Source organism: Raphanus sativus, chromosome 8, assembly GCF_000801105.2.
Source record: "Raphanus sativus cultivar WK10039 chromosome 8, ASM80110v3, whole genome shotgun sequence".
In the NCBI taxonomy this organism is placed as follows: domain Eukaryota; kingdom Viridiplantae; phylum Streptophyta; class Magnoliopsida; order Brassicales; family Brassicaceae; genus Raphanus; species Raphanus sativus.
The window spans coordinates 24688681-24709726 of NC_079518.1; the positions used below are offsets into that span (position 1 = coordinate 24688681).

General features: G+C 35.3%; 6 protein-coding genes across 6 annotated transcripts; 4 read left to right on the forward strand and 2 right to left on the reverse strand.

Annotated features, from left to right (window-relative positions):
- Positions 1 to 641: 641 nt before the first annotated feature.
- On the forward strand, positions 642 to 2999 carry LOC108818846 (mitotic checkpoint protein BUB3.2). Its single transcript, XM_018591793.2, has 9 exons — positions 642 to 884; positions 964 to 1094; positions 1170 to 1252; positions 1428 to 1694; positions 1805 to 1880; positions 1961 to 2041; positions 2286 to 2364; positions 2462 to 2562; positions 2672 to 2999. Exons 1-9 carry the CDS (start codon positions 771 to 773, stop codon positions 2757 to 2759), a joined length of 1020 nt encoding a protein of 339 aa, XP_018447295.1. The 5' UTR covers positions 642 to 770; the 3' UTR covers positions 2760 to 2999.
- Positions 3000 to 3058: 59 nt separating this feature from the next.
- LOC108818847 (telomere repeat-binding factor 1) lies at positions 3059 to 5008 on the reverse strand. The gene is made up of 6 exons (XM_018591794.2): positions 4904 to 5008; positions 4420 to 4588; positions 4107 to 4300; positions 3857 to 3938; positions 3686 to 3775; positions 3059 to 3598 (listed from the first exon to the last, which is right to left on the reverse strand). The coding sequence occupies exons 2-6, from the start codon at positions 4567 to 4569 to the stop codon at positions 3236 to 3238; spliced, it is 879 nt and encodes a 292-aa protein (XP_018447296.1). The 5' UTR covers positions 4570 to 4588; positions 4904 to 5008; the 3' UTR covers positions 3059 to 3235.
- A 5827-nt stretch (positions 5009 to 10835) lies between these two features.
- LOC108822981 (nucleobase-ascorbate transporter 4) lies at positions 10836 to 13638 on the forward strand. Its single transcript, XM_018596198.2, has 12 exons — positions 10836 to 10979; positions 11147 to 11244; positions 11339 to 11515; positions 11601 to 11701; positions 11789 to 11864; positions 11963 to 12022; positions 12119 to 12303; positions 12391 to 12487; positions 12576 to 12721; positions 12796 to 12965; positions 13055 to 13215; positions 13280 to 13638. Exons 1-12 carry the CDS (start codon positions 10892 to 10894, stop codon positions 13496 to 13498), a joined length of 1578 nt encoding a protein of 525 aa, XP_018451700.1. The 5' UTR covers positions 10836 to 10891; the 3' UTR covers positions 13499 to 13638.
- On the reverse strand, positions 13585 to 15984 carry LOC108822982 (ATP-dependent Clp protease proteolytic subunit-related protein 1, chloroplastic). Its single transcript, XM_018596199.2, has 9 exons — positions 15682 to 15984; positions 15214 to 15329; positions 14852 to 15064; positions 14657 to 14761; positions 14506 to 14568; positions 14294 to 14405; positions 14142 to 14203; positions 13889 to 14071; positions 13585 to 13779 (listed from the first exon to the last, which is right to left on the reverse strand). Exons 1-9 carry the CDS (start codon positions 15914 to 15916, stop codon positions 13699 to 13701), a joined length of 1170 nt encoding a protein of 389 aa, XP_018451701.2. The 5' UTR covers positions 15917 to 15984; the 3' UTR covers positions 13585 to 13698.
- A 345-nt stretch (positions 15985 to 16329) lies between these two features.
- Positions 16330 to 18347, forward strand: LOC108822634 (tubulin alpha-2 chain). The gene is made up of 4 exons (XM_018595764.2): positions 16330 to 16542; positions 16786 to 17020; positions 17101 to 17471; positions 17543 to 18347. The coding sequence occupies exons 1-4, from the start codon at positions 16450 to 16452 to the stop codon at positions 18194 to 18196; spliced, it is 1353 nt and encodes a 450-aa protein (XP_018451266.1). The 5' UTR covers positions 16330 to 16449; the 3' UTR covers positions 18197 to 18347.
- A 1021-nt stretch (positions 18348 to 19368) lies between these two features.
- On the forward strand, positions 19369 to 19736 carry LOC130498352 (tubulin alpha-2 chain-like). Its single transcript, XM_056991656.1, has one exon. The coding sequence runs from the start codon at positions 19419 to 19421 to the stop codon at positions 19641 to 19643; it is 225 nt and encodes a 74-aa protein (XP_056847636.1). The 5' UTR covers positions 19369 to 19418; the 3' UTR covers positions 19644 to 19736.
- The last annotated feature ends 1310 nt before the right edge of the window (positions 19737 to 21046 follow it).

Sequence of the window (21046 nt, forward strand, 5' to 3'; positions counted from 1 at the left end):
TATTCTGTTAAATTTTTTTGGTATTGCGGTTTATAACAATTTGTTATCATATTAATCTCATATCTATTTTGTTTTATTTAATTTATTGAATGTGAGGAGTTTGTTTAACTTAAAACTAAATGAAACTTATTAAAATATTAGCACAGTCTCTCTCTCTATCCCCTTGCTATCTCTTGCTTCTCGTAGTTCTACGTTTTTTTTTTAAATGTAAGTTTTGCAGGTAATGCCTCTAAAGTAAGTAAGCTAAGTTTTTTGTATACAAAAGTTTTTCTCCTAATGGTTCTTTGGGTTGTGTACATATGATAATAACAAATGTTGTAATGTAACGAATCACTGATTTTTTTCATTTTCCTTTTTAAGTTAGACTTGTTGACGTTTTTTTAATGCTAAGATGTCTTGTCGTTTCCGTTCATGCACGTGTTGCCGTCTGTTTTGTTCCTGTGCTTAGTTAACTGGGTCGTAAACTGTCTTATAATGGGCCAACAATTAGGCCCATATTTTGCCTCTAACGTCTACTATTCTTCGCTCAAGGTTGAAAATATGCGCCTAATTGTTGGCCCATTACAAGACAGTTTACGACCCAGTTTAACTTAGCAAAGAAAAAAAAACTGCATTTTACTGATACTTCATACAACACAGATCCGATCCTCTTCTTCGTAGGAATAAAATTTGAAATTCAAACGCTCCTTTTCTCTCAAACCTACTTCAACTTCCCCCTCTCTCTCTCTCTTCCACGATAAACCCTAAAAAATCATTAGTGTTTCTTCACGATGACTCTTGTACCATCCATAGGCCGCGAGCTCTCGAATCCACCGTCCGATGGAATCTCTAATCTCCGGTTCTCCAATAGCAGCGACCATCTACTAGTCTCTTCATGGGATAAGGTTAGAATCTACTACTACATTGGTTTTACTCTGATCTGTCTTAATCTGATGATTTTGATCTGTGATTTGGGGTTCGAAGAGTGTGAGATTGTATGATGCGAACGCCGATTCGATGAGAGGAGAGTTCAAGCATGGAGGAGCGGTGCTCGATTGCTGCTTCCATGACGAGTCTTCTGGGTTCAGTGCCTGCGCCGATCATAAAGTCAGACGGTATGTTCTCAAAGTGAAGTAGATGTGTATAAAGTTTCAATCTTGATTGTTTCTCTGCTGTTTGTTGTGCATCAGAATTGACTTTAATGCTGGCAAAGAGGACATTCTGGGAATGCATGATGAACCGGTTCGTTGTGTTGAGTATTCTTATGCTGCAGGTTGGTAAACTTCTATTGATCTTCTAAGATATCTAGATATAGTCATCATGTTCATTTAACATAGATGAAATGTGTTAATAGTGTCTTTATATATTGCCTTTGTATTAAGGGCTTTTAGCATTTTTGGTGCTTCTGTTATTACATGAACACTATGTTTTTTTTTGTGACGTTGTAGGGCAAGTGATCACTGGAAGCTGGGATAGAACGATTAAATGTTGGGACCCAAGAGCTGCGAGTGGCCCGGAGCGTTCACAGATTGGAACATATAAGCAACCTGAGCGTGTTAACTCTCTTTCTCTCGTTGGAAATCATTTGGTTGTGGCGACAGCAGGAAGACATGTCAATATTTATGACCTGAGGAATATGGCCCAGCCTGAGCAGAGAAGGGAGTCCTCACTTAAGTACCAGACCAGATGTGTGCGTTGTTATCCCAATGGAACAGGTTTAAATGGCTCACATGTTGCTTTTCCAACAGTTAAAAGTTGTTATCTTCGTGTTCCAAGTAGCCTCTGTTTCCTCTTCCACGGTTATGATTTTATTAATACTCTGCAGGGTATGCACTTAGCTCTGTTGAAGGGAGGGTTTCAATGGAGTTTTTCGATCTATCAGAGGCTGCTCAAGCTAAAAAGTATGTTCATAAAGCTCTTCCTGTTACCTCTTGATATGACGAAGTTTAATCTCTTTTTTTATATTTCAACCACTTTTCAGATATGCTTTCAAATGTCACCGGAAATCCGAGGATGGAAGGGACATTGTCTACCCTGTAAATGCGATTGCCTTCCATCCGATGTAAGTGTTTATCTTAGAAGGAATCTGATTGTCTCCTTTCATATACACGGTGGTTGCCTCTAGTCTTAACTAACGTTTCACAGAAATAAATGTGTAATTTCAGAGTGTTGTATATGGCAAATTTTACTTAGCAACACCGAAGATGTTTGTTATTGGGTCCACAAGTTATATGGAACTTTTAAGTTATGGGTCACAGTACAGCTACTCTGTCGCTTCTAATAGCGTAATGGTTTTGAAACTGTAGTTATGGAACTTTTGCTACCGGAGGTTGTGATGGTTTCGTCAACGTTTGGGATGGTAACAACAAGAAGAGGCTATATCAGGTTTAGCAATGATAACAACTTTTGATATTAATATTTCGCTCAATTGTTTTTTTTGCTAAGTGAGACACATCATTACATTTTGGTGTTTTTTGTGCAGTATTCTAAGTATCCAACGAGTATTGCGGCACTGTCATTCAGCCGAGATGGTGGATTACTGGCTGTTGCTTCTAGTTATACGTTTGAAGAGGGAGACAAACCGTAAGTAATCTCATTCTCTATAATGCAATCAGATCTCATCCGGCATATAGAAAACATGCATACATTCACATTATTGTTTTGATTTTTGATTGAACTCCTTCTTTTGTAGGCATGAACCTGACGCAATCTTTGTTCGGAATGTTAATGAAATCGAAGTGAAGCCTAAACCTAAAGTGTACCCAAATCCTCCGGCATAGTCCCAAACTATGGAATGAGCAGAGAACTATTTGTACTCCGTGTTGCGTTGGTTGCCCAAAGTAAGAGTGTAGCAATTTCTGTTCCTGGAGTTTTAAAAACATATTTTGGCTGTAAAGTGAAGTGTGAACAATACAATGGCTTTAGAATCTGATGTTGTGTTCTTTTGGTTTTGAGTAAAGTCCATTTACTCTCTGGTGGTAAGAAACGATATTAATACAATGAGCTTGTGTTTCTGTGGTTTTGAGCTTTGGCTGTAATGTGCATCAGCGTTTAGTTTAGTCAAGCTCAGGCATATATGTACATAGAAAGTCCTAAAACTTCACTAAAACTTTTCAAAGTTGACATATCTAAACAAAAGGATATAACGCTGTTAAGGGAACAAGTAAACAAAAGTAATAGACATAGGTTCCCAACTAGAGATTCATCAACACACAAACACTACTTCTACCCTTCTCTCTGTCACCTCAAGGATGGATCATCTGCTGCAGTTGTCTATGCCTTTCAGGGTCTTTGAAACTTCTTGGGCGAAAGCTTGAGCTGCTTCTGCTTCAGCTTCTGCTACATCTGCTTGCTTTGCAGCTTCATCAGCCTCTACCATAGCAGCTTCTGCCTCCGCAACCGCCTGTGCTGCAATTTCTGCCGCCTCATGTATGTCCACAATCATCATTCTGGCTAACTCAGCATCATCCTCCGACTTTGTCTGAACACTCATTTCATCTCTGTCTGTTTCAGGTGATGACAGAGAAGGAATACTCTTCTTATCAGACAACGTCCCCAAATGTCTTTTCTTGTGGGAAGACAAAGCAGTGGAGTTTGGAATACTATACTTGCGTTTAACCTGTAAAAGAGAGAAAATCCTGATCAACACAACCATGAAGCCAAATGGATTGCGTAAAGACTAATATGCACATGATATAACTCTTACCTTGATAAGCTTACCAGTACCACAAGCTGACAAGTACTTTAGCTTGGAAGACAGCAACGTTTTGAAGTTCGGCGGTACCTCATATCGTTCCTATATCAATCCACTGAGAATCATCAGATTGACAAATACATAAAGTGTAAGAGGGAAGTAAAAGAACTAAAAACTGAGTACCTGGATGTAGTTACCAATTGCTGTTTTGCTAGAGCCACCTTCTTTCATGTTAGATATTGCTTCATTTATAAGGCTATCCAGCCTGCAATGTTTTTAGAAAAGTTACAAAAACAGTCTGTAACAATCAGAGTGTGACTTTGCACACTTTAACCCTCATCAAAATATAAAAGCCATATTATCAATAAGATGCAACAGAAGCATATCCTCTTTAAATGAAAGAAACAGAGATTAATTAGATGATGTTTCTGACCAATTAGGAGTCCTTGGAGAAGGAACTTGCAGTGCAGAGGAGCCGGTGGTGGAAAAGTTCTTAGAATCCACCATTTTTAAGATTTCTTCATCACTTGGCAATGAGCCATGTGTCTTTTTAACAGCAACACTAGACTTTGAACGCGATCCGGATCCGGATCCATACCCCATGACACTAATGTTTCTCCATTTATCCTGTCTCAATACAACAAATCTGAATCAGATTTAACAAACGAACTTAATAATCACAAACAGAACACGGATGCATCATTATAGAGTTGAGAGAAAGGATCAAGAAGGAGTGATGAATGGACCTTAAGGTCTACATTGGAACGAAGGTACAAGACTCGACTAAAGTCAGGGTCTTTGAGGATTGTGCGCCATTTACCAGGGCCGTGCTTGACAATGGCAGATCTTAGAGCTGACTCTTCTTCTTGACTCCATTTATGCTTAGGAGCACCCATTGACGATGTTGACACGCACCTACACTCAAACAAGCATATGTAAGAAAGACAAAAAATGTCTTTGTCGGATCCATTTGTTCTAAATAAAAGATCATTTCTTTCACTGTGACCCACAATTCCCTCTATGCACGCAACAACAACTAACAGTTTTATACTCGATAAGATGTTACAGAACCTCTAGTTTCAGTAAAAACCCTAACTCTCTGTTCCTGCGGAAACCCTAAAAATATCAAAACCCTAGAAAACCAAAAACAAAATGCTCTTTCAGACTGAAACCTAATCCTCATGTTGTGAAAGGACATAACAATCGACAAATGGAAAAAGATGAACTCACCAGATTTTTCTGAGGGGAAATTGATCTTCGACCGGCCAATTTCGTTATTTATTCAGGTTTCGTGAGGTCTTCAGAGAAATAAAAATATCTATGGAATTATTTTTTAGGTATTGACAAATGCTGTCATTTAATTTAAATGGTCCTAATAAACATTTTGAATAAATAATAATTTTTCTTTTTCTAATTTCGCAACTAGATTTTGATCGCGATTTATTGACCCATCTTTTTATTCATCAATATGTTTAAATATGATGTTCGGTTTTAGTTTTAGGTTGTTTTTCTTTTTGGATTTCGGTTTCAGTTCGATTATGGTTTTCGTTTTCTGGTTCAAGAAGTATATAAACCGTTCAGTAATTTATGAATATGAGTTTGGTTTAGGTTTAATTATTTTGGTTTTCTATTTAATCTGAATAATAATATTAAGAACCCGACATTGTAAGTGTTTTAGATAAATTATATTGTAAGTGTTTTAGTTAAATATTAAGTGATGCAAAAAGATAAATATTAAGCAACTAATGGAAAATGTAAAGGTATATACTCAAAATCGTTAGTGACAAAAGATTTGTTTGAGATATTTTTGTTATATTCTAATGTTATTTTAATTTAAAAATACTTCATAAATACAAAGAATTTAAAGTACTTAATTAAACATTTTGACTATATTCTTTATAAGAAGTGTTGAAAATTAAAATGTTTTGTATATAAATTTGTAAGAATACATCATCATTGTTTGTACTTGGCATTTCATATAGCAAAAGATTCAAATAATATTTAAAAGTCATGTTACCTTTCTTTTTTGTGAACACAAAAATCATGTTACCTCAAATATTTGAATTTTAGAACAATATGCGTATATCAATGAAGTCCATATAAAGACAAATGTTTACAATCGAGATATCTTCTAAACATAATTATTGTATAGATGAAGAGGAATGTTAGTGAGAAAAATGTATATTTAGTTTTTTATTTTAGGTATGATATATATTTAATAATAATTAGTTTATGTATAAGTAAAAATAATAGGAAATTTAGTTAAATGTAAGATTATTTGTAAAGAGATAAAAATTGATTATGTTTTAGCAGTATAGATGCTGAAAAACGAAAGACTTATTTTTTAATTTATTTATAAAAACCAAAATTTGGTACTTACAAAATTATGTGTTTAGAATTTGTAAATTAATATATTTATACTTTTGTTTATCCAACCAGGGTCTATGGGATCAGTTTTTATTCAAAACTTTATTTATTGAAAATTAGAAATTTCATACATGTATTTTTATTAAAAATTGTTTTAAATTATAGATATTAAATTAAATTAAAATTAATAAATATTATTTTATGAAAATAAGATAATTAATTTATATAACCCGTCCGTATTAATTTTACTTATATTTTAAAACTTTAAATTATAGTACAAATTTATTTTTAATTTTTATATTGGTCAAAATTTATTTTATTATTTAATAAATTAACTATATTTCATTCAACCCGTATCATACTATATTGAATTATTGTTAATATTCTAATTTAAATATATAATTATTTATTATTTTATACACCTTACTTTACTATTTTGTTTTAATACGTTGAAGTATGTGGTAAAATTCATGAATATATGTTATTCTTTAATTTTATGATTTATAAAATAATTAATATGGATTAAGTTACTTTATATTTATTAGTTGATGTATTAATTTAGTTATGAATATAAATATTATAGGAATTTTATTTATTGTTCTATAATGAAAATGAATTAATATTCGTTAATAAATTTATTTAATATTAGTTACGAATTTTATTATTTAAAAGTAAATATTAAAAAGAAATTTATATTTACATCTTAAATAAAAAGATATTAAAACATATTATTAAAATAAAATCTTATAAAAAATACTTGAGAATATACTTTTAGATATCTTATTTTAAAAATATTAAAATAATAGATTGAATATGATATATATTTAATAATAATTAAGTTAGCTGCAAGAGAAAAAATAAGAAGTTAAATAAATAAAATGATCCAACATAGACTACTTGCAAGTATATAAAAAGTTCTTCTATTTTAATAGTATTGACTAGATTTTGACCCGCGCTTTCAAAGCGCGGGTTTATGTTTGGTGAAAATTTTATATAATCACATTTATATAATCCGTCTTGTATATGCATTTATATAACCCGTCTCATATATGTGTTTTATATCCGGGTTTATGTTCGGTTAAAACTATATTGTACATGTATTTTTAGGTTTTTAATTTTGAATTAGATATTTTAAATATAAATCAATATAACAGTTTTATAGTTTTGATCGGTGTTTTGAAACCCGACTCGAACCTGCGGTTGAACGAATTACCGGTTTGTAATCCGGTATTTTTAATATTGTGATTTTTTCTAATGATAAGACAAATTCGGTGATCATAAGTTGAAAATTTGTTTAAAATATATTTATATTTTTCAAAATCGTTCTAAATGATAATGATTATTGTCAAAATTAATAATTTTAGAATTAGAAAACCGGTGGTTAATAACAGTATCAAACATGGAAATAATCGATGCAGTATCAAACAAAGAAATAATCGCAGGCCGAAATTAAATTAGGAAACCGGTGATTAATGACAAACCAAAAAATAATTAAGAAGAAACTGACGCAGAATATCCAGAATACCCTTAATGAATACAAAGGAAAGATTATTCGGTAGGGATAAAAAAATAAAAATCCAAAACATGCTTGTACTTTAATAGTATAGATAAGTACACAATAGACTGCAAATTTCCGGCATTCAAGTTTTAATTTATAACTTCACAAGATTGAAGTGAAATATGTTTAGTCCACGATAGCGGATAATTTTAAAGAATTCAGTAAAACTTAATTTTATTTAATTTTCATTATTAATACAATGTTACATAAATTTTTCTAAATATGTGGATGTCACATTTTCATAATTTTTATTAACTGTTAAATTTTATATGGTCAGATTTATTTTTGGGCAGAATTTTGGGTCAATGTTGTTGGTTTAGTTCCACGACAGGATTTGTTTTGATTTGGCATCAGTTATATTTAATACTAATAAAATTTTGGATTAGGCTTAAAAGTTAAATATTACACTTGGCTAGCAGATTAAGCGTAGGAATATAACACTAAATTAATATATTATTATGTTGTTTTGTAAATATTTGGATAATTGATGAATATTCCCTACCGGTTAATTTTGATTATTATATTAGAAGGAATACAATGATTAAACAGGATATATAATGTAACAGAATTATAAGGGATCTTTTAGTTTTCTAGTGAGATTTGAATAGGTCCAAACTTTAATGACAACATATTTTAAGTAGATAAAAATTAGGATTCTATTTTAATAGAGTAGATGTCCTATACATAGAGTTTTCGTATGTATATGTCTTAACAAATCAAATTTCGCAAATAGTAAACTAGATTATGTAACAATACAATTGAATTTCGATACTTGTTAAATATTTGATTTATTCATTTTAGTTTAGTGTGACGAGAGTTGTAACAGATCGCGAGAAAGCATCATTGTAGAGAGATCAAGAGATCAAGTTTGATCTGTTCTAGTGGATTGCTGGCTAAGTCCAGCCCCGGTGAGTATAGCTTCTTCTCCAATTTGGAGGAGAGAGGTGAACACCGGACAAACAAGATTGTGTCTTTTCTTTTATTGTTTATCTTATCTTGCATGTGCTTGAATCCAATTCTAACAACAAAGTAGTTAAGCGGTTGAGTCTAAGGAGTGGATTGAGCGTAGGATCTTCACATGTTTGTTTCAAGTTTTTAAAGGTTTCTCGAAATGTAGAGTTTTTGAAAAAACTAATAAAATTTTAAATATTTGAATTAATAATATATAAAATATATAAAAAGTTTTAAAAATTAATTTTCAAAGAATTCTTTATATTTTTCATTTCAAACAGTTTGGTTACTTTCTAAAATGTCAAATAATTGTTTTTTACTTTTTAAGTTTCAAATATCTTCATAGGAATTGATATTTTGATTCATTAGTTTTTCACTATAAAATATCATTTAAACTCCACCAAATCTCTTTTGATAGATTTTATTGCCAAAAACCATATTTTCCAGTAAGCTGGAATTTATGAGAAAGTATACAAATGACTAATCTAATAAACTTGGATTTCATATAGAATTTATTAATGCTAAATACAATAAGATGAAACACACTCCTAGATCTTCACGGCACCTCCTCCACTTAGAGAGAAAAAAAATCCTCTCAAATCCTTAGTCCAATAAGACCCCAGCTATTTTCTAAAAGACATGTACATCAATTGTTCAAACCAAAAATCATAGGAGATTAAATTTGTTTGCTCTTTTCTCTAAAAAAACAAGATGAGATTTCTAAATTCTCATCAAAATGGATTGAAGTTGATTATTATATGTTTAGCTGAGACTAGAAATATCATTAGACAAGGTTCAAGTGAGTTCAACATTGTAATTAATAGTTTTAAGTGTTGTAAATTAAACAAAACTTAAACGTAACCCAATTTTCAACATGGATCATATCCTTGTTAGGGTTAAAAGATACGTATTCATTACCAACGGATGTCCCATCCATTTTCTTATGACAAACAGATTAGAACATGTTTTTAACGCCTACAACATGTTTATTTTACTTGAGTAATTTACATTGGTTTCTTAATCTAATTTGGTCCATGCCGAGTTCTAGTTGATTATGGATTTGTAATTTTTAACACTAAATCATTTGAATTTGACGGGATGGGTTTAAAATTTTTTTCTAAACATTGGTGTTGTGTTAAAATGAAAGTTAAAAAGTAATGTGTGTGGTGGTTTAAACTCTTAAATACGTCGTTTGTGTGCCAATAACAACAATATCCTCATGTTTTTTCATGTGCAATAAATACTTTAAGGTAATGCAAGTTACACAAGAAAATATTTGAAAAACTAGGAAAATAGTAGTAAAGAAAATAAATGGTTGGTCTAAACGGGCTGGCGGGCAGTGAGAACACCTACTGACAGTCCTAGTTTATTTTCTCTTTTCAAATATAATATTTTGATTTGAAATTTTTGCATCACGTTGAACATGTTAGCTAGTGTTATGCAAATAAGAAGTTAAATATCAATAAATATAAGATACATTTTTCAGAAAAAGAGACTAGAATGGTTTAATTAGTTATGATAAAAATTGTATGTTTATATTCTTATCATTATACAGAATACAAATGAGCTCAACTAGATTAATATTTTATGAAAATTTGAAAATATTTACCATTTATAGTTCTAGTAACAATCCAATCATAATTCAGAAAAGGTATTTCCTTAAACTATTTATTCCAAAAAAAAGTTATAGTAATGTTGTTCATAGAATAGTATATTCATATACTCATGCATCTATTATCTGCAATTTTATGTTCTTTCTATTGTTGAAAAATGTATTTATTGTCTAAACTAAACTTCATTAAATACGGTTTGTTCTTTTACTGGTATTTTTATTTTATTTCTTTTTTACTAAGCCGAGAATATAAATAAGTCATACCAATTAGTCAAGAATTATACATTGTGCTCAATCTTTGTTTAAAAAAGGAGAGAAGAGAATGTTTAAATGGTTGGTGGAGTTAGTTGTATACTTTTGGGGCATTAAGATGAGAATAATCTGCTCCTTCAAAAAGTTTTCAGGAATTTGTAATCCTACACATCATCATATCCTTGATATAATCAGACAAAGTGGGAAAATCTAAGTCAAACCAGGGTTTAATTAATGCTTTAGTCCGATTCATTTTCTATATACATATTGCACTAGTGTTAATTACGTGTAGGCCTAATTACGTGCACGTGAACACAAAGCGAAAATAAGAGGAAGAAAAGAAACAGTCAAAATAGTTGCCCGCCTAACGTTTAACACCTTTGTAGTCATTTTAAGCAAAAGTTTTGAATATATAGCTCTCAAAAGTATTGTAGAAGTTATCGAAAAGCTAACCAAAGAAAGAAAGTTGCAGAGAGTTATGGCGAAAATAGATGATTTTGCGCCATTTCCAGTTAAAGATCAGCTTCCAGGAGTTGAATATTGTGTATCCAGCTCTCCAAATTGGCGTATGTCTGTTTAATTTCGTTGGTTATGTTATTCTTTATATTAGTCGTCAATTTACGTTTAATGTCTTTTTTTTTTGAAACACTTTACGTTTAATGTCTAATACAAGGAATCCATGCGTGTATCAATGGTTATACAACTTGTTTGATTTGTGTTTATATTGATGCAGCTGAAGGAATAGTTCAAGGGTTTCAACATTACATTGTAATGCTAGGAACTACTGTAATAATACCTTCTATACTCGTTCCTCTCATGGGTGGTGGTGACGTAAGCATTAACATTAGTCTCATCTTAATTATTTATGACCACTATGTTTGATTAAAAACAGAGCAAATTTGAGAGATTATGACGTCATTATCAGGTGCAGAAAGCGGAAGTGATAAACACAGTACTGTTCGTGTCGGGAATAAACACGTTACTGCAGAGTTTATTCGGAAGTAGACTTCCTGTCGTCATCGGAGCTTCTTATGCTTACGTCATCCCTGCTCTATACATCACTTTCTCTTACCGTTTCACTTATTATCTCCATCCTCACCTGGTTAGAACACAATCCATTTTCTTTGGAAACATTTGACAGCTTAGTGTCGAATAAAACTGAAAGTTCATGTTGTTAATTAATACAGAGATTTGAGGAGACAATGAGAGCAATTCAAGGAGCTCTCATCATTGCTTCTATATGCCACATGGTCATGGGTTTCTTTGGTTTGTGGAGAATCTTGGTCAGGTCAGGAAGAGGGGACAAAGAACTCATGTTGTACTATTACTTGTGGAACAAGGAAACTAAAAGCCCTTTTGTTTTTGCTGTTATTAGGTTTCTTACCCCTCTCTCAGCTGCTCCCCTCGTGATTCTCACCGGAGTAGGACTCGTTGTTCTTGCGTTCCCTCAGGTAAATGATTCTATATTAACTCCAAAAAACATTGATTAGGTTTAGGGATTTTTTTTTTGGTTTTGCGTGGAGCTTAAGTATAGTCTTTTGTGTTGCAGCTTGCGAGATGTGTAGAGATTGGACTCCCAGCGTTGATCATACTCATAATCTTATCTCAGGTTGAAGTTAATTTTATAAGCTTTGTATGAACCCATCAGTTCTGAATCTCTGACAATGATTGTGTGTATCTTGTTGCGTGTGCTACAATCTACCAGTATCTTCCCCACTTGTTCAAGTGTAAGAGATCGATATGCGAGCAGTTCGCTGTTCTGTTCACGATAGCGATCGTATGGGCTTACGCAGAGATTCTAACAGCAGCTGGAGCTTACGATAAAAGGCCTGACAGTACACAGCTCAGTTGTCGAACAGACCGGTCCGGTCTCATTAGTGCTTCTCCATGGTCTGCTCATTTTCCATTTAGATTTCCTCTGTTTCAAGATAAAAACAGAGGATACTTTTTTTGAAAGACTTCTTCTATCTTTCGCAGGGTGAAAGTTCCATATCCGTTGCAGTGGGGACGTCCAAGTTTCCATGGAAGCGATGCATTCGCAATGATTGCTGCTTCTTACGTGGCCATTGTCGAGGTTTAGATCACCATCTGAGCTCACATTCTTGGTTTACAAAAGGATTATCTTGCTGAAAGATTAGGTCTTCATGTTTGATCTTTGTTAGACGACAGGTACACTCATTGCTGCTTCAAGATTTGGTAGTGCAACACATATACCTCCCTCAGTGCTTAGCCGCGGCATCGGGTGGCAGGGCATAGGCGTTTTGCTGGATGGACTGTTTGGAACAGCAACCGGGTCAACAGCTTTGGTGTAATGCAAATCAATCTCTTGAATCAAGAACGCTTTCGTGTGCTGGGATCTTGAATTTTATTTTTATTTTGAAGTGAAAATGCAGGGCTTCTTGGACTAACAAAGGTTGGGAGCAGAAGAGTAGTTCAGATATCTGCTGGTTTCATGATCTTCTTCTCCATATTTGGCAAGTTTGGAGCTGTTCTTGCATCGATACCATTACCTATATTTGCAGCCTTGTACTGTGTTCTATTCGCCTATGTTGGTACGTATATCTCAAGAACTAGACTCTTTCTACTCCTTATAGATTTTCTATAAATGTGATTGAGATCAAGGAGAGGACATTGTGAACAGCTTCTGCAGGACTTGGCCTTCTTCAGTTCTGCAACGTAAACAGCTTCAGGACTAAATTCATCCTCGGCTTCTCCATCTTCATCGGTCTCTCCGTCGCACAGTACTTCACTGAATATCTGTTCATCTCTGGTCGTGGACCCGTTCACACACGCACCTCTGCTGTAAGTGTATTACATCATCACTTTGTTTGTCTTGTGTGTACTGATTCGTTTGTCATGGACGCAGTTCAATGTGATAATGCAAGTGATATTCTCTTCGGCTGCAACGGTTGGGATAATGGCAGCGTTCTTGTTGGACTGTACTCATAGCTACGGACACGACTCGGTGAGGAGAGACAGTGGAAGACATTGGTGGGAGAAGTTTAGAGTCTACTACACTGATACTCGTACCGAAGAGTTCTACGCATTGCCTTATAACCTCAACCGTTTCTTCCCTTCTTTCTAGAAAACGCGAGTCTTAGTTTCTTCAGTGTGTGAGAAACCTGCATCTAGAGAGAGATATATATGTACCAAAAAAAACAAGACTCCAACTAGAGAACTTTTGTATGTTTCTTTTATCTTTGTGTTTGCTTACAGATTGTAACAGCTACATATTCCAGAGTGATTAGGCAAATTGAGATTCAAACTCTGTTTTTTTTCAATTGATCACCTTAGTCCGGCTGGAGATGTTGGACTGCCTCCTCCAGGTCTTCCAATGGCTCTTTGGGCAAGAGACCCATCATAATCCTAAACACAAACGTATTTTTCCATTTTAACATCAATGTAGCCAACATAAAGATAACTTGGTTCTAGCCTTCTAGGTGTGTACATAATAAAGTATTAATGTAAAAATTACCCGTTTCTCGAAGGAACTGTCCTGCGAGTTAGCTATCTTGTCTGCGATTCCATAGTCAATGGCAGCTTGTGCTTGGAGATATTTAGGTCGCTTAATGTCCTCGTTGATCTGCTCTTTGGTTTTGCCTGTTCCCTTAGCTAACAGCTCGATGTAGTACTCAGTATTTGCATCAAGTTCTTTGGCCTGCCAGAGGAGGAATATTCAGTACAATACAATGGATTAACATAAAAGGGTACAAGAATGTGAGAGCCACCTTTATCCACATGTCTATGGCAGCTCCACTCGATCTGTTTACTTTTGGCAGATACAGTTTTGCTGCACCATAAAGCATCAAAACTTAGAAGCTGGACAAGAGGTACTTATATGCATATCATGATCTAATAATGCAAGGTTAAAGTACCATACTTGATGAATGTGGCTGAACTGCACGGTAACCCTTTTTACCGAGAGAAAGAAGCATTGCTGCTTGACCAAAAGCCATGCCACAGTTGATAGTGTATACATCTGATTTGCAATACTTTTAACCCACACAAAAATATAGAAACAGTGAAATGATTACTTTGTCATCACAATCAAGATAAATGAATGCACAGATTCTTTTTACTGAGATGACTTACAGAAATGGTGTCAGCTATGGCATAAGCCTCTGTTTCTGACCCAACAGTCTCCATCTTCTCATTCTACATGGCATTTAGCAAAACGATATAATAGTACATTAGATCAAGCAGGTTGTCCAGATAATTCCATCAACAAACATCTTGAACTAACCTGAGTCCCGGGTGAATTGATGTATAGGTAGATAGGCTTTGCTGGGTTGTCATAGTCTAACCACATAAACTGAGCAACGAGTAACTCAGTAACTGCAGGTACGATCTGCAGGTAAAAACGAAGAAAGATCAATGCCCGAGCAGAGAGGAAACATAGTAACGATTAAGTTAACGAGACACATGGAGAAGTCTTTACAGGCATGCCAAGGTAGCAAATCCGAGCATCCAAGAGCAAAGAAGGCAAATCCGGAGGAGCAGTTCTTGGTCTTGCAGATCCTCCTCCGCCGCCTCCACCACCTCTGTACATTTGGACACTCATGCTGTATCTCCTAGGATCTGCTGCATTCATACCAGACATACTCCATGTTCCTCCGTTGTCTAAATAATTACTTCTAGACGAGATGCTTTCCTATTATCAACAAAGAAGCACGCCAAAAGACAAAATAAGATCCATATATTCCAGAAGCAACTTTGCACTCCTCTCTAACTTTTTCCAGATTCTGAAACTGTAACTATTTTTTTTTAATTCATAAGATGGATTAAAAAGAGAGAATCAACCTCTGTAACTTTCTCTGCTTGCCTGCGGACAGGGCTGTCCTCTGTCATGAACATATCCATTTGAGCTGGATTGAGCCCGTAGAAATACTGGGGTACACTCTTGAAGTTCTGCATCACTAAGAAAAGGCAAGGAACATAGAATGTCAGATCAATTATTTCTATTGAGACTACAAGTGTTCTTCACTTCTATTTGCACAAACTTCAGTTCCAACCAAGAAAATTGCAGCAATCAAGATTATATTACACAGACAAACATATAAAGGGCAGAAGGTTTTCACTTTGTTGATGCCAAAGACATAATCTTTAGTACTAAGGTACTTTGTGTAAGCTAATCAGAGTAACATACATAACTTTGTGACCCAATTCATCACACAATTAAGATAAATAACGGATAAGGTTGGGACCTAAGAATAAATTTATACGAATGAAAACAAGTAAAAGAACAAAGCTGAGGGAGAAGTAGAAAACCTCCATCTTTGAGATTGTCTCCACGGAACTGTTTGGGGATGTGTTCAAAGCTCATATCTTTAGCAGAAGCGATGCAGTTCGATCTTCTTGTGCGTCTTGGAACAGTAGAGCAAGGCATGTTCGAGGAGAAGAGCTTAGATCCCGACACGAACGGTGATTTGGGAAGAGCGAACTTGGAACAGACAGATTCATGGTTGAGCTGTGAGCTAAGAGGAGAGACCATCGAAGTCGCCATTTCCAATTGAGCAAAACCGATGAAGAAGATGATTGAAACGAAGACGTTTCTTTTGGGGGATGTTTGAGGTGAAACTAGGGATTGCTTGTCGTTTTTGCTGTCGTCAGATGAAGAAGATTGCGGTACGGTTCAATCGGTTTGGTACAATTCTTTATAGCTTCGGTTTAATGTAGAAATTGGTTCGATCCGGTTTAATAACGGTTGCGCTCCTCCTATCCGCAATTAAAGGGATTTTTGAATTTGAATTTCAAAATGAGAGAGAGAAACGGTCGTTTAAAATTAGAAAATACGCAACAGCTCCCTGTCATCTAACCGTGGTTAGCAGTTACCCAGTCATATCGTCACACGTGTCCGATACGAGCCGTTACCCTAAAGATGGATGGTTTTTCACTTATAAATACAAGAGCATCCGTGAGTCCTAAAAAAATCAATTAAACCAGATCTATTTCAAGGAGAGAGCGTCTTCATACACGCCCTCCGATTCCTTCTTCTTCATCGTCTTCCCAGCGAATCTAGATTTTCTCTAAACGAAAATGAGGGAGTGCATCTCGATCCACATCGGTCAAGCTGGTATCCAGGTCGGAAACGCCTGTTGGGAGCTCTACTGCCTCGAACATGGCATTCAGGTTAGCCTTCGCTATTTGATAGATTTGATCTGGCGTATTTGATTGCTCTTACGAATCTGTAGATCCGTACAACCTAATCGCTTAGATCTGTTTTTCATTTCAATATCTTGTAAAAATCTCTATAGCCGAATCAAGAATCATTATTAGATCTGTATATGATTGCAAGATCGATTTGGAATCTCTTCGTTATGTATACGTTTTGTTGCCGTGCTGATCTTGTTTTGGAATCTGGATTTTGTACAGCCTGATGGCCAGATGCCGAGTGACAAGACCGTTGGAGGAGGTGACGATGCTTTCAACACCTTCTTCAGCGAAACCGGTGCAGGCAAGCACGTCCCACGTGCTGTCTTCGTTGACCTCGAGCCCACTGTGATCGACGAGGTCAGAACCGGTACTTACCGTCAGCTTTTCCACCCTGAGCAGCTCATCAGCGGTAAAGAAGACGCTGCCAACAACTTCGCCCGTGGACATTACACCAGTACGAGATTCTCTCATTCGCACACATTTTGTTGATTATACATCATTTATACTGATTTGCTTTTGTAATCTTTGCTTCAGTTGGGAAGGAGATTGTTGATCTTTGCTTGGACCGTATCAGGAAGCTCGCTGATAACTGTACTGGTCTCCAGGGGTTCCTTGTCTTCAACGCTGTTGGTGGAGGAACTGGCTCTGGTCTTGGTTCTCTTCTCCTTGAGAGGCTCTCTGTTGACTATGGGAAAAAGTCCAAGCTTGGTTTCACTGTTTACCCGTCTCCTCAGGTCTCTACCTCCGTTGTTGAGCCTTACAACAGTGTCCTCTCCACTCACTCGCTCTTGGAGCACACTGATGTCTCTATCCTCCTCGACAATGAAGCTATCTATGATATCTGTAGACGTTCCCTCAGCATTGAGAGGCCCACTTACACCAACCTCAACCGTCTCGTCTCTCAGGTATAAAGCAAACAACTCTTTAATACTAATCTTGATGTTGCTGCATTTCTGATTTTGTAATTCCATTTCAGGTGATTTCATCTTTGACTGCTTCTTTGAGGTTCGATGGTGCTTTGAACGTGGACGTGACTGAGTTCCAAACCAACTTGGTCCCATACCCAAGAATCCACTTCATGCTTTCCTCCTACGCTCCAGTCATCTCTGCTGAGAAAGCCTTCCACGAGCAGCTCTCAGTCGCTGAGATCACAAACAGCGCCTTTGAGCCAGCTTCCATGATGGCTAAGTGTGACCCGCGTCACGGTAAATACATGGCTTGCTGTCTGATGTACCGTGGTGATGTCGTCCCTAAAGACGTGAACGCAGCTGTCGGAACCATCAAGACCAAGCGCACGATCCAGTTCGTTGACTGGTGTCCCACTGGGTTCAAGTGCGGTATCAACTACCAGCCACCAACTGTTGTGCCGGGAGGTGATCTGGCTAAAGTGCAGAGAGCTGTTTGTATGATCTCCAACTCCACGAGTGTCGCTGAGGTGTTCTCGAGGATTGATCACAAGTTCGATCTTATGTACGCTAAACGTGCTTTCGTTCACTGGTATGTGGGTGAGGGTATGGAGGAAGGAGAGTTCTCGGAGGCTCGTGAGGATCTTGCTGCTTTGGAGAAGGATTATGAAGAGGTTGGTGCTGAAGGAGGTGACGATGAGGATGACGAGGGTGAAGAGTACTGAGAACATTGTTTCTTGTTGTTTTCTGTTATCCTTTGGTGTTTGCATGATTGTGCTCGAAACACTCTTGTGACGAGTCTTTAGTTTGTGTTTTCTCGTACCTCCTCATGCTGTTTGAATTCTATTATGGTTCTATTTGTGTGTTTAATTCTCATTTCTTATCACCATCTAGTTTAGTTGCGATCTAACCTAAATTATCTTTAATGTTAAAAAAACAACATAAAAGAATCTGAAAGTGGAAGTTGAATTATTGTTTTACTCTATCTAATTATACTAACACTTGTGAAAATATATATGATTGCATGAGAAGATGACTTTTTATACTTTATAGTGAACACTTTTTTAAAAGGTGCACGCAAACAAAACAGAAGTAACATTATTTTAACAGCCGTAAGGAACAGATAAAAGAAGATATAACAATATAATTAACTACTACTTCTGTGGAGCAGCGAGAACACATTGTATTGATAAGAAACATCTCACATCGGAAATATAAGAATTATTCTACTACTATATAAAGGGTTAGGGCCAATCCACTAATTGCCAATTGGTTTTAAGTTGGAAGCCCATAATTAACCCGAATATAACATGGTATCAGAGCGATAAGATCCTTTGACCTAATTTACTACAACTACTACTACACCAATGTTGGGCCCTCTGTGGATGTTATTCCCACATTGTCCACGCTTCAGATCTAGATGTCTGAGCGTGAGAGTTGGAAGCTCATAATTAACCCGAATATAACACATTGTTGGTGCTAATTTAGACGAGGATTGATCCCAGAGATCCTCTCATCCTCCAACAGAGTATATGGATCGATGTAAGGTGGTGGTGAAACCGGAGTCCTGCTTCCATCATGAATGAAATCTGCTCCAAAGTACTTGCATTTTCAAACAAAAAGACACAATCAGTCCATAGGTAGAGACAAAACCTTACAAAAGAAACCATAAAACTCACTGACACAGTGTGGAAGACAGAAATGGGTCTTTAAAGACCACTTAGTTGTTTGGGAGAGAGTTAAATAGACTAATCTCCACAATTACAATTGGCTCTTTCTTATGTTAGGTTTGATCCTTAGTTCTTCTTCATTGCTATAATTTATTAAAGGACAATGAAGAAAACAACACTTTGTTGTATCTTTAATCAACTTACAAGGTAAAGGGCAGAGAAGGCGCCAACTGTTGTGCCGGGAGGTGATCTGGCTAAAGTGCAGAGAGCTGTTTGTATGATCTCCAACTCCACGAGTGTCGCTGAGGTGTTCTCGAGGATTGATCACAAGTTCGATCTTATGTACGCTAAACGTGCTTTCGTTCACTGGTATGTGGGTGAGGGTATGGAGGAAGGAGAGTTCTCGGAGGCTCGTGAGGATCTTGCTGCTTTGGAGAAGGATTATGAAGAGGTTGGTGCTGAAGGAGGTGACGATGAGGATGACGAGGGTGAAGAGTACTGAGAACATTGTTTCGTTTTGTTTTCTGTTATCCTTTGGTGTTTGCGTGATTGGGCTCGAAACAACACTCTTGTGACGAGTTTAGTTTGTGTTTTCTCATATCTGTCTCATGCTGTTTGAAATTCTATTATGGTGTTCTTTTTCTCGGTTCTTATCACTCACTGGCTTAGGTACCGATCTCGATATAAATATTTTAGGTTGAAAAACAACATAGAAGAAGAATGTGAAAGTTGAGTTTAATTAGTACTCCCTCCGTTTCATAATACTTGATGTTTTACCATAGTGCACAAAGATTAAGAAAATTGTATTTTTTAATAAAAAAATATTTTAAAGATATAATTTTAAAATCAATTAACCAATAATAAAAAAAATTGTGAAATCTAATTGGTTGAACAGTTTGCAATGAAGTTAAAGTAACCTTAAAATCTCAAAACTTCAACTAATTTGAAACAAAATTATCTTTCTAAAACATCAAGTATTATGAAACGGAGGGAGTAGTTTACTTATATTCTAATTTTGGGTGAAATAGCACAAATGTTTACTTGGAAAGACAATTTTCCTAAATATCATTTTTCTAGTTTTCATCTAAAAATAGCACCTCAAAATGAAAAAAAAAAAACATTCATTATCAGTAAGTCAAAATACAACAATACCATCACCATATTAATACAAACAAAACAAAGCAAACGAAAATTAGAAATTTTTTTATGTCGATTTTCTTTCGAAGTCGATACTTGGCATCGCTGCTGTCAACGAGGCCAGGAAAAAATCACGGCGAATCCCCCAACATCAACGCTCTTAGTAGTCAAAAAATGAAAATTAGGGTTTTCAATTTTTGATCGTTAACTTGTGTCCTTTAAAAAATCGAACATAGAATAAAGAACCGAGCTATGAAGAAGGTTATCGCCTTATCGGTTTTTTTAAAAACAGTTATTGATCTACTTTTCTCCCTACATTGTTTCATATAGATGTTGATTTAATATATTACTAGATTTTGACCCGTGTTTTGAAAATGCGGAATAATTTTTGATTAATTTTCTTAATTTTATAACTATTAAATTTTTTTTCGAATCTTAGCGTAATGTTTTTGCTAAAAGAATAATGTATTTTTACTTTTCATATTAGTTTTCTTATTATGTGTTTTAGGTGGGTTTGGACATTTCGATGTTCAGGTTGTTTTGTTTGGGTAAAAATTAGCCGAATTGAACCGTAAAAAGTTCAGTTAGGTTTATTTATCCGTGCTTTGAAAGTGTGAGATATTTTATGCTATATAAATTGAATAAATATGTATCAAATATTTGATTAGAGATATTAAAATAGGTAAACCTAGTCCATTTAGTCCATTTCATTTGGACCCACCTCTATTTAAATCTCGAACATGTATAAATCTATTTAATTTTACGATC

What these genes read in the sequence shown, in the direction of transcription:
- LOC130498352 (XM_056991656.1), top strand. Translation starts at nt 19,419, where the DNA reads ATGATCTCCAACTCCACGAGTGTCGCTGAGGTGTTCTCGAGGATTGAT.
- LOC108822634 (XM_018595764.2), top strand. Translation starts at nt 16,450, where the DNA reads ATGAGGGAGTGCATCTCGATCCACATCGGTCAAGCTGGTATCCAGGTC. An exon ending in GCCTCGAACATGGCATTCAG is followed by an intron (nt 16,543 to 16,785) that starts GTTAGCCTTCGC and finishes GATTTTGTACAG; the next exon opens with CCTGATGGCCAGATGCCGAG. An exon ending in CGCCCGTGGACATTACACCA is followed by an intron (nt 17,021 to 17,100) that starts GTACGAGATTCT and finishes TCTTTGCTTCAG; the next exon opens with TTGGGAAGGAGATTGTTGAT.
- LOC108822981 (XM_018596198.2), top strand. Translation starts at nt 10,892, where the DNA reads ATGGCGAAAATAGATGATTTTGCGCCATTTCCAGTTAAAGATCAGCTT. An exon ending in CTCATTAGTGCTTCTCCATG is followed by an intron (nt 12,304 to 12,390) that starts GTCTGCTCATTT and finishes TATCTTTCGCAG; the next exon opens with GGTGAAAGTTCCATATCCGT. An exon ending in TTCACACACGCACCTCTGCT is followed by an intron (nt 13,216 to 13,279) that starts GTAAGTGTATTA and finishes TCATGGACGCAG; the next exon opens with TTCAATGTGATAATGCAAGT.
- LOC108818847 (XM_018591794.2), bottom strand. Translation starts at nt 4,569, where the DNA reads ATGGGTGCTCCTAAGCATAAATGGAGTCAAGAAGAAGAGTCAGCTCTA. An exon ending in GTTCCAATGTAGACCTTAAG is followed by an intron (nt 4,301 to 4,419) that starts GTCCATTCATCA and finishes GTATTGAGACAG; the next exon opens with GATAAATGGAGAAACATTAG. An exon ending in CAATTGGTAACTACATCCAG is followed by an intron (nt 3,776 to 3,856) that starts GTACTCAGTTTT and finishes GGATTGATATAG; the next exon opens with GAACGATATGAGGTACCGCC.
- LOC108818846 (XM_018591793.2), top strand. Translation starts at nt 771, where the DNA reads ATGACTCTTGTACCATCCATAGGCCGCGAGCTCTCGAATCCACCGTCC. An exon ending in GAGGCTGCTCAAGCTAAAAA is followed by an intron (nt 1,881 to 1,960) that starts GTATGTTCATAA and finishes ACCACTTTTCAG; the next exon opens with ATATGCTTTCAAATGTCACC. An exon ending in TTTGAAGAGGGAGACAAACC is followed by an intron (nt 2,563 to 2,671) that starts GTAAGTAATCTC and finishes CTTCTTTTGTAG; the next exon opens with GCATGAACCTGACGCAATCT.
- LOC108822982 (XM_018596199.2), bottom strand. Translation starts at nt 15,916, where the DNA reads ATGGCGACTTCGATGGTCTCTCCTCTTAGCTCACAGCTCAACCATGAA. An exon ending in AGACAATCTCAAAGATGGAG is followed by an intron (nt 15,330 to 15,681) that starts GTTTTCTACTTC and finishes GCCTTTTCTTAG; the next exon opens with TGATGCAGAACTTCAAGAGT. An exon ending in ACAGTTCCTTCGAGAAACGG is followed by an intron (nt 13,780 to 13,888) that starts GTAATTTTTACA and finishes GTTTGTGTTTAG; the next exon opens with GATTATGATGGGTCTCTTGC.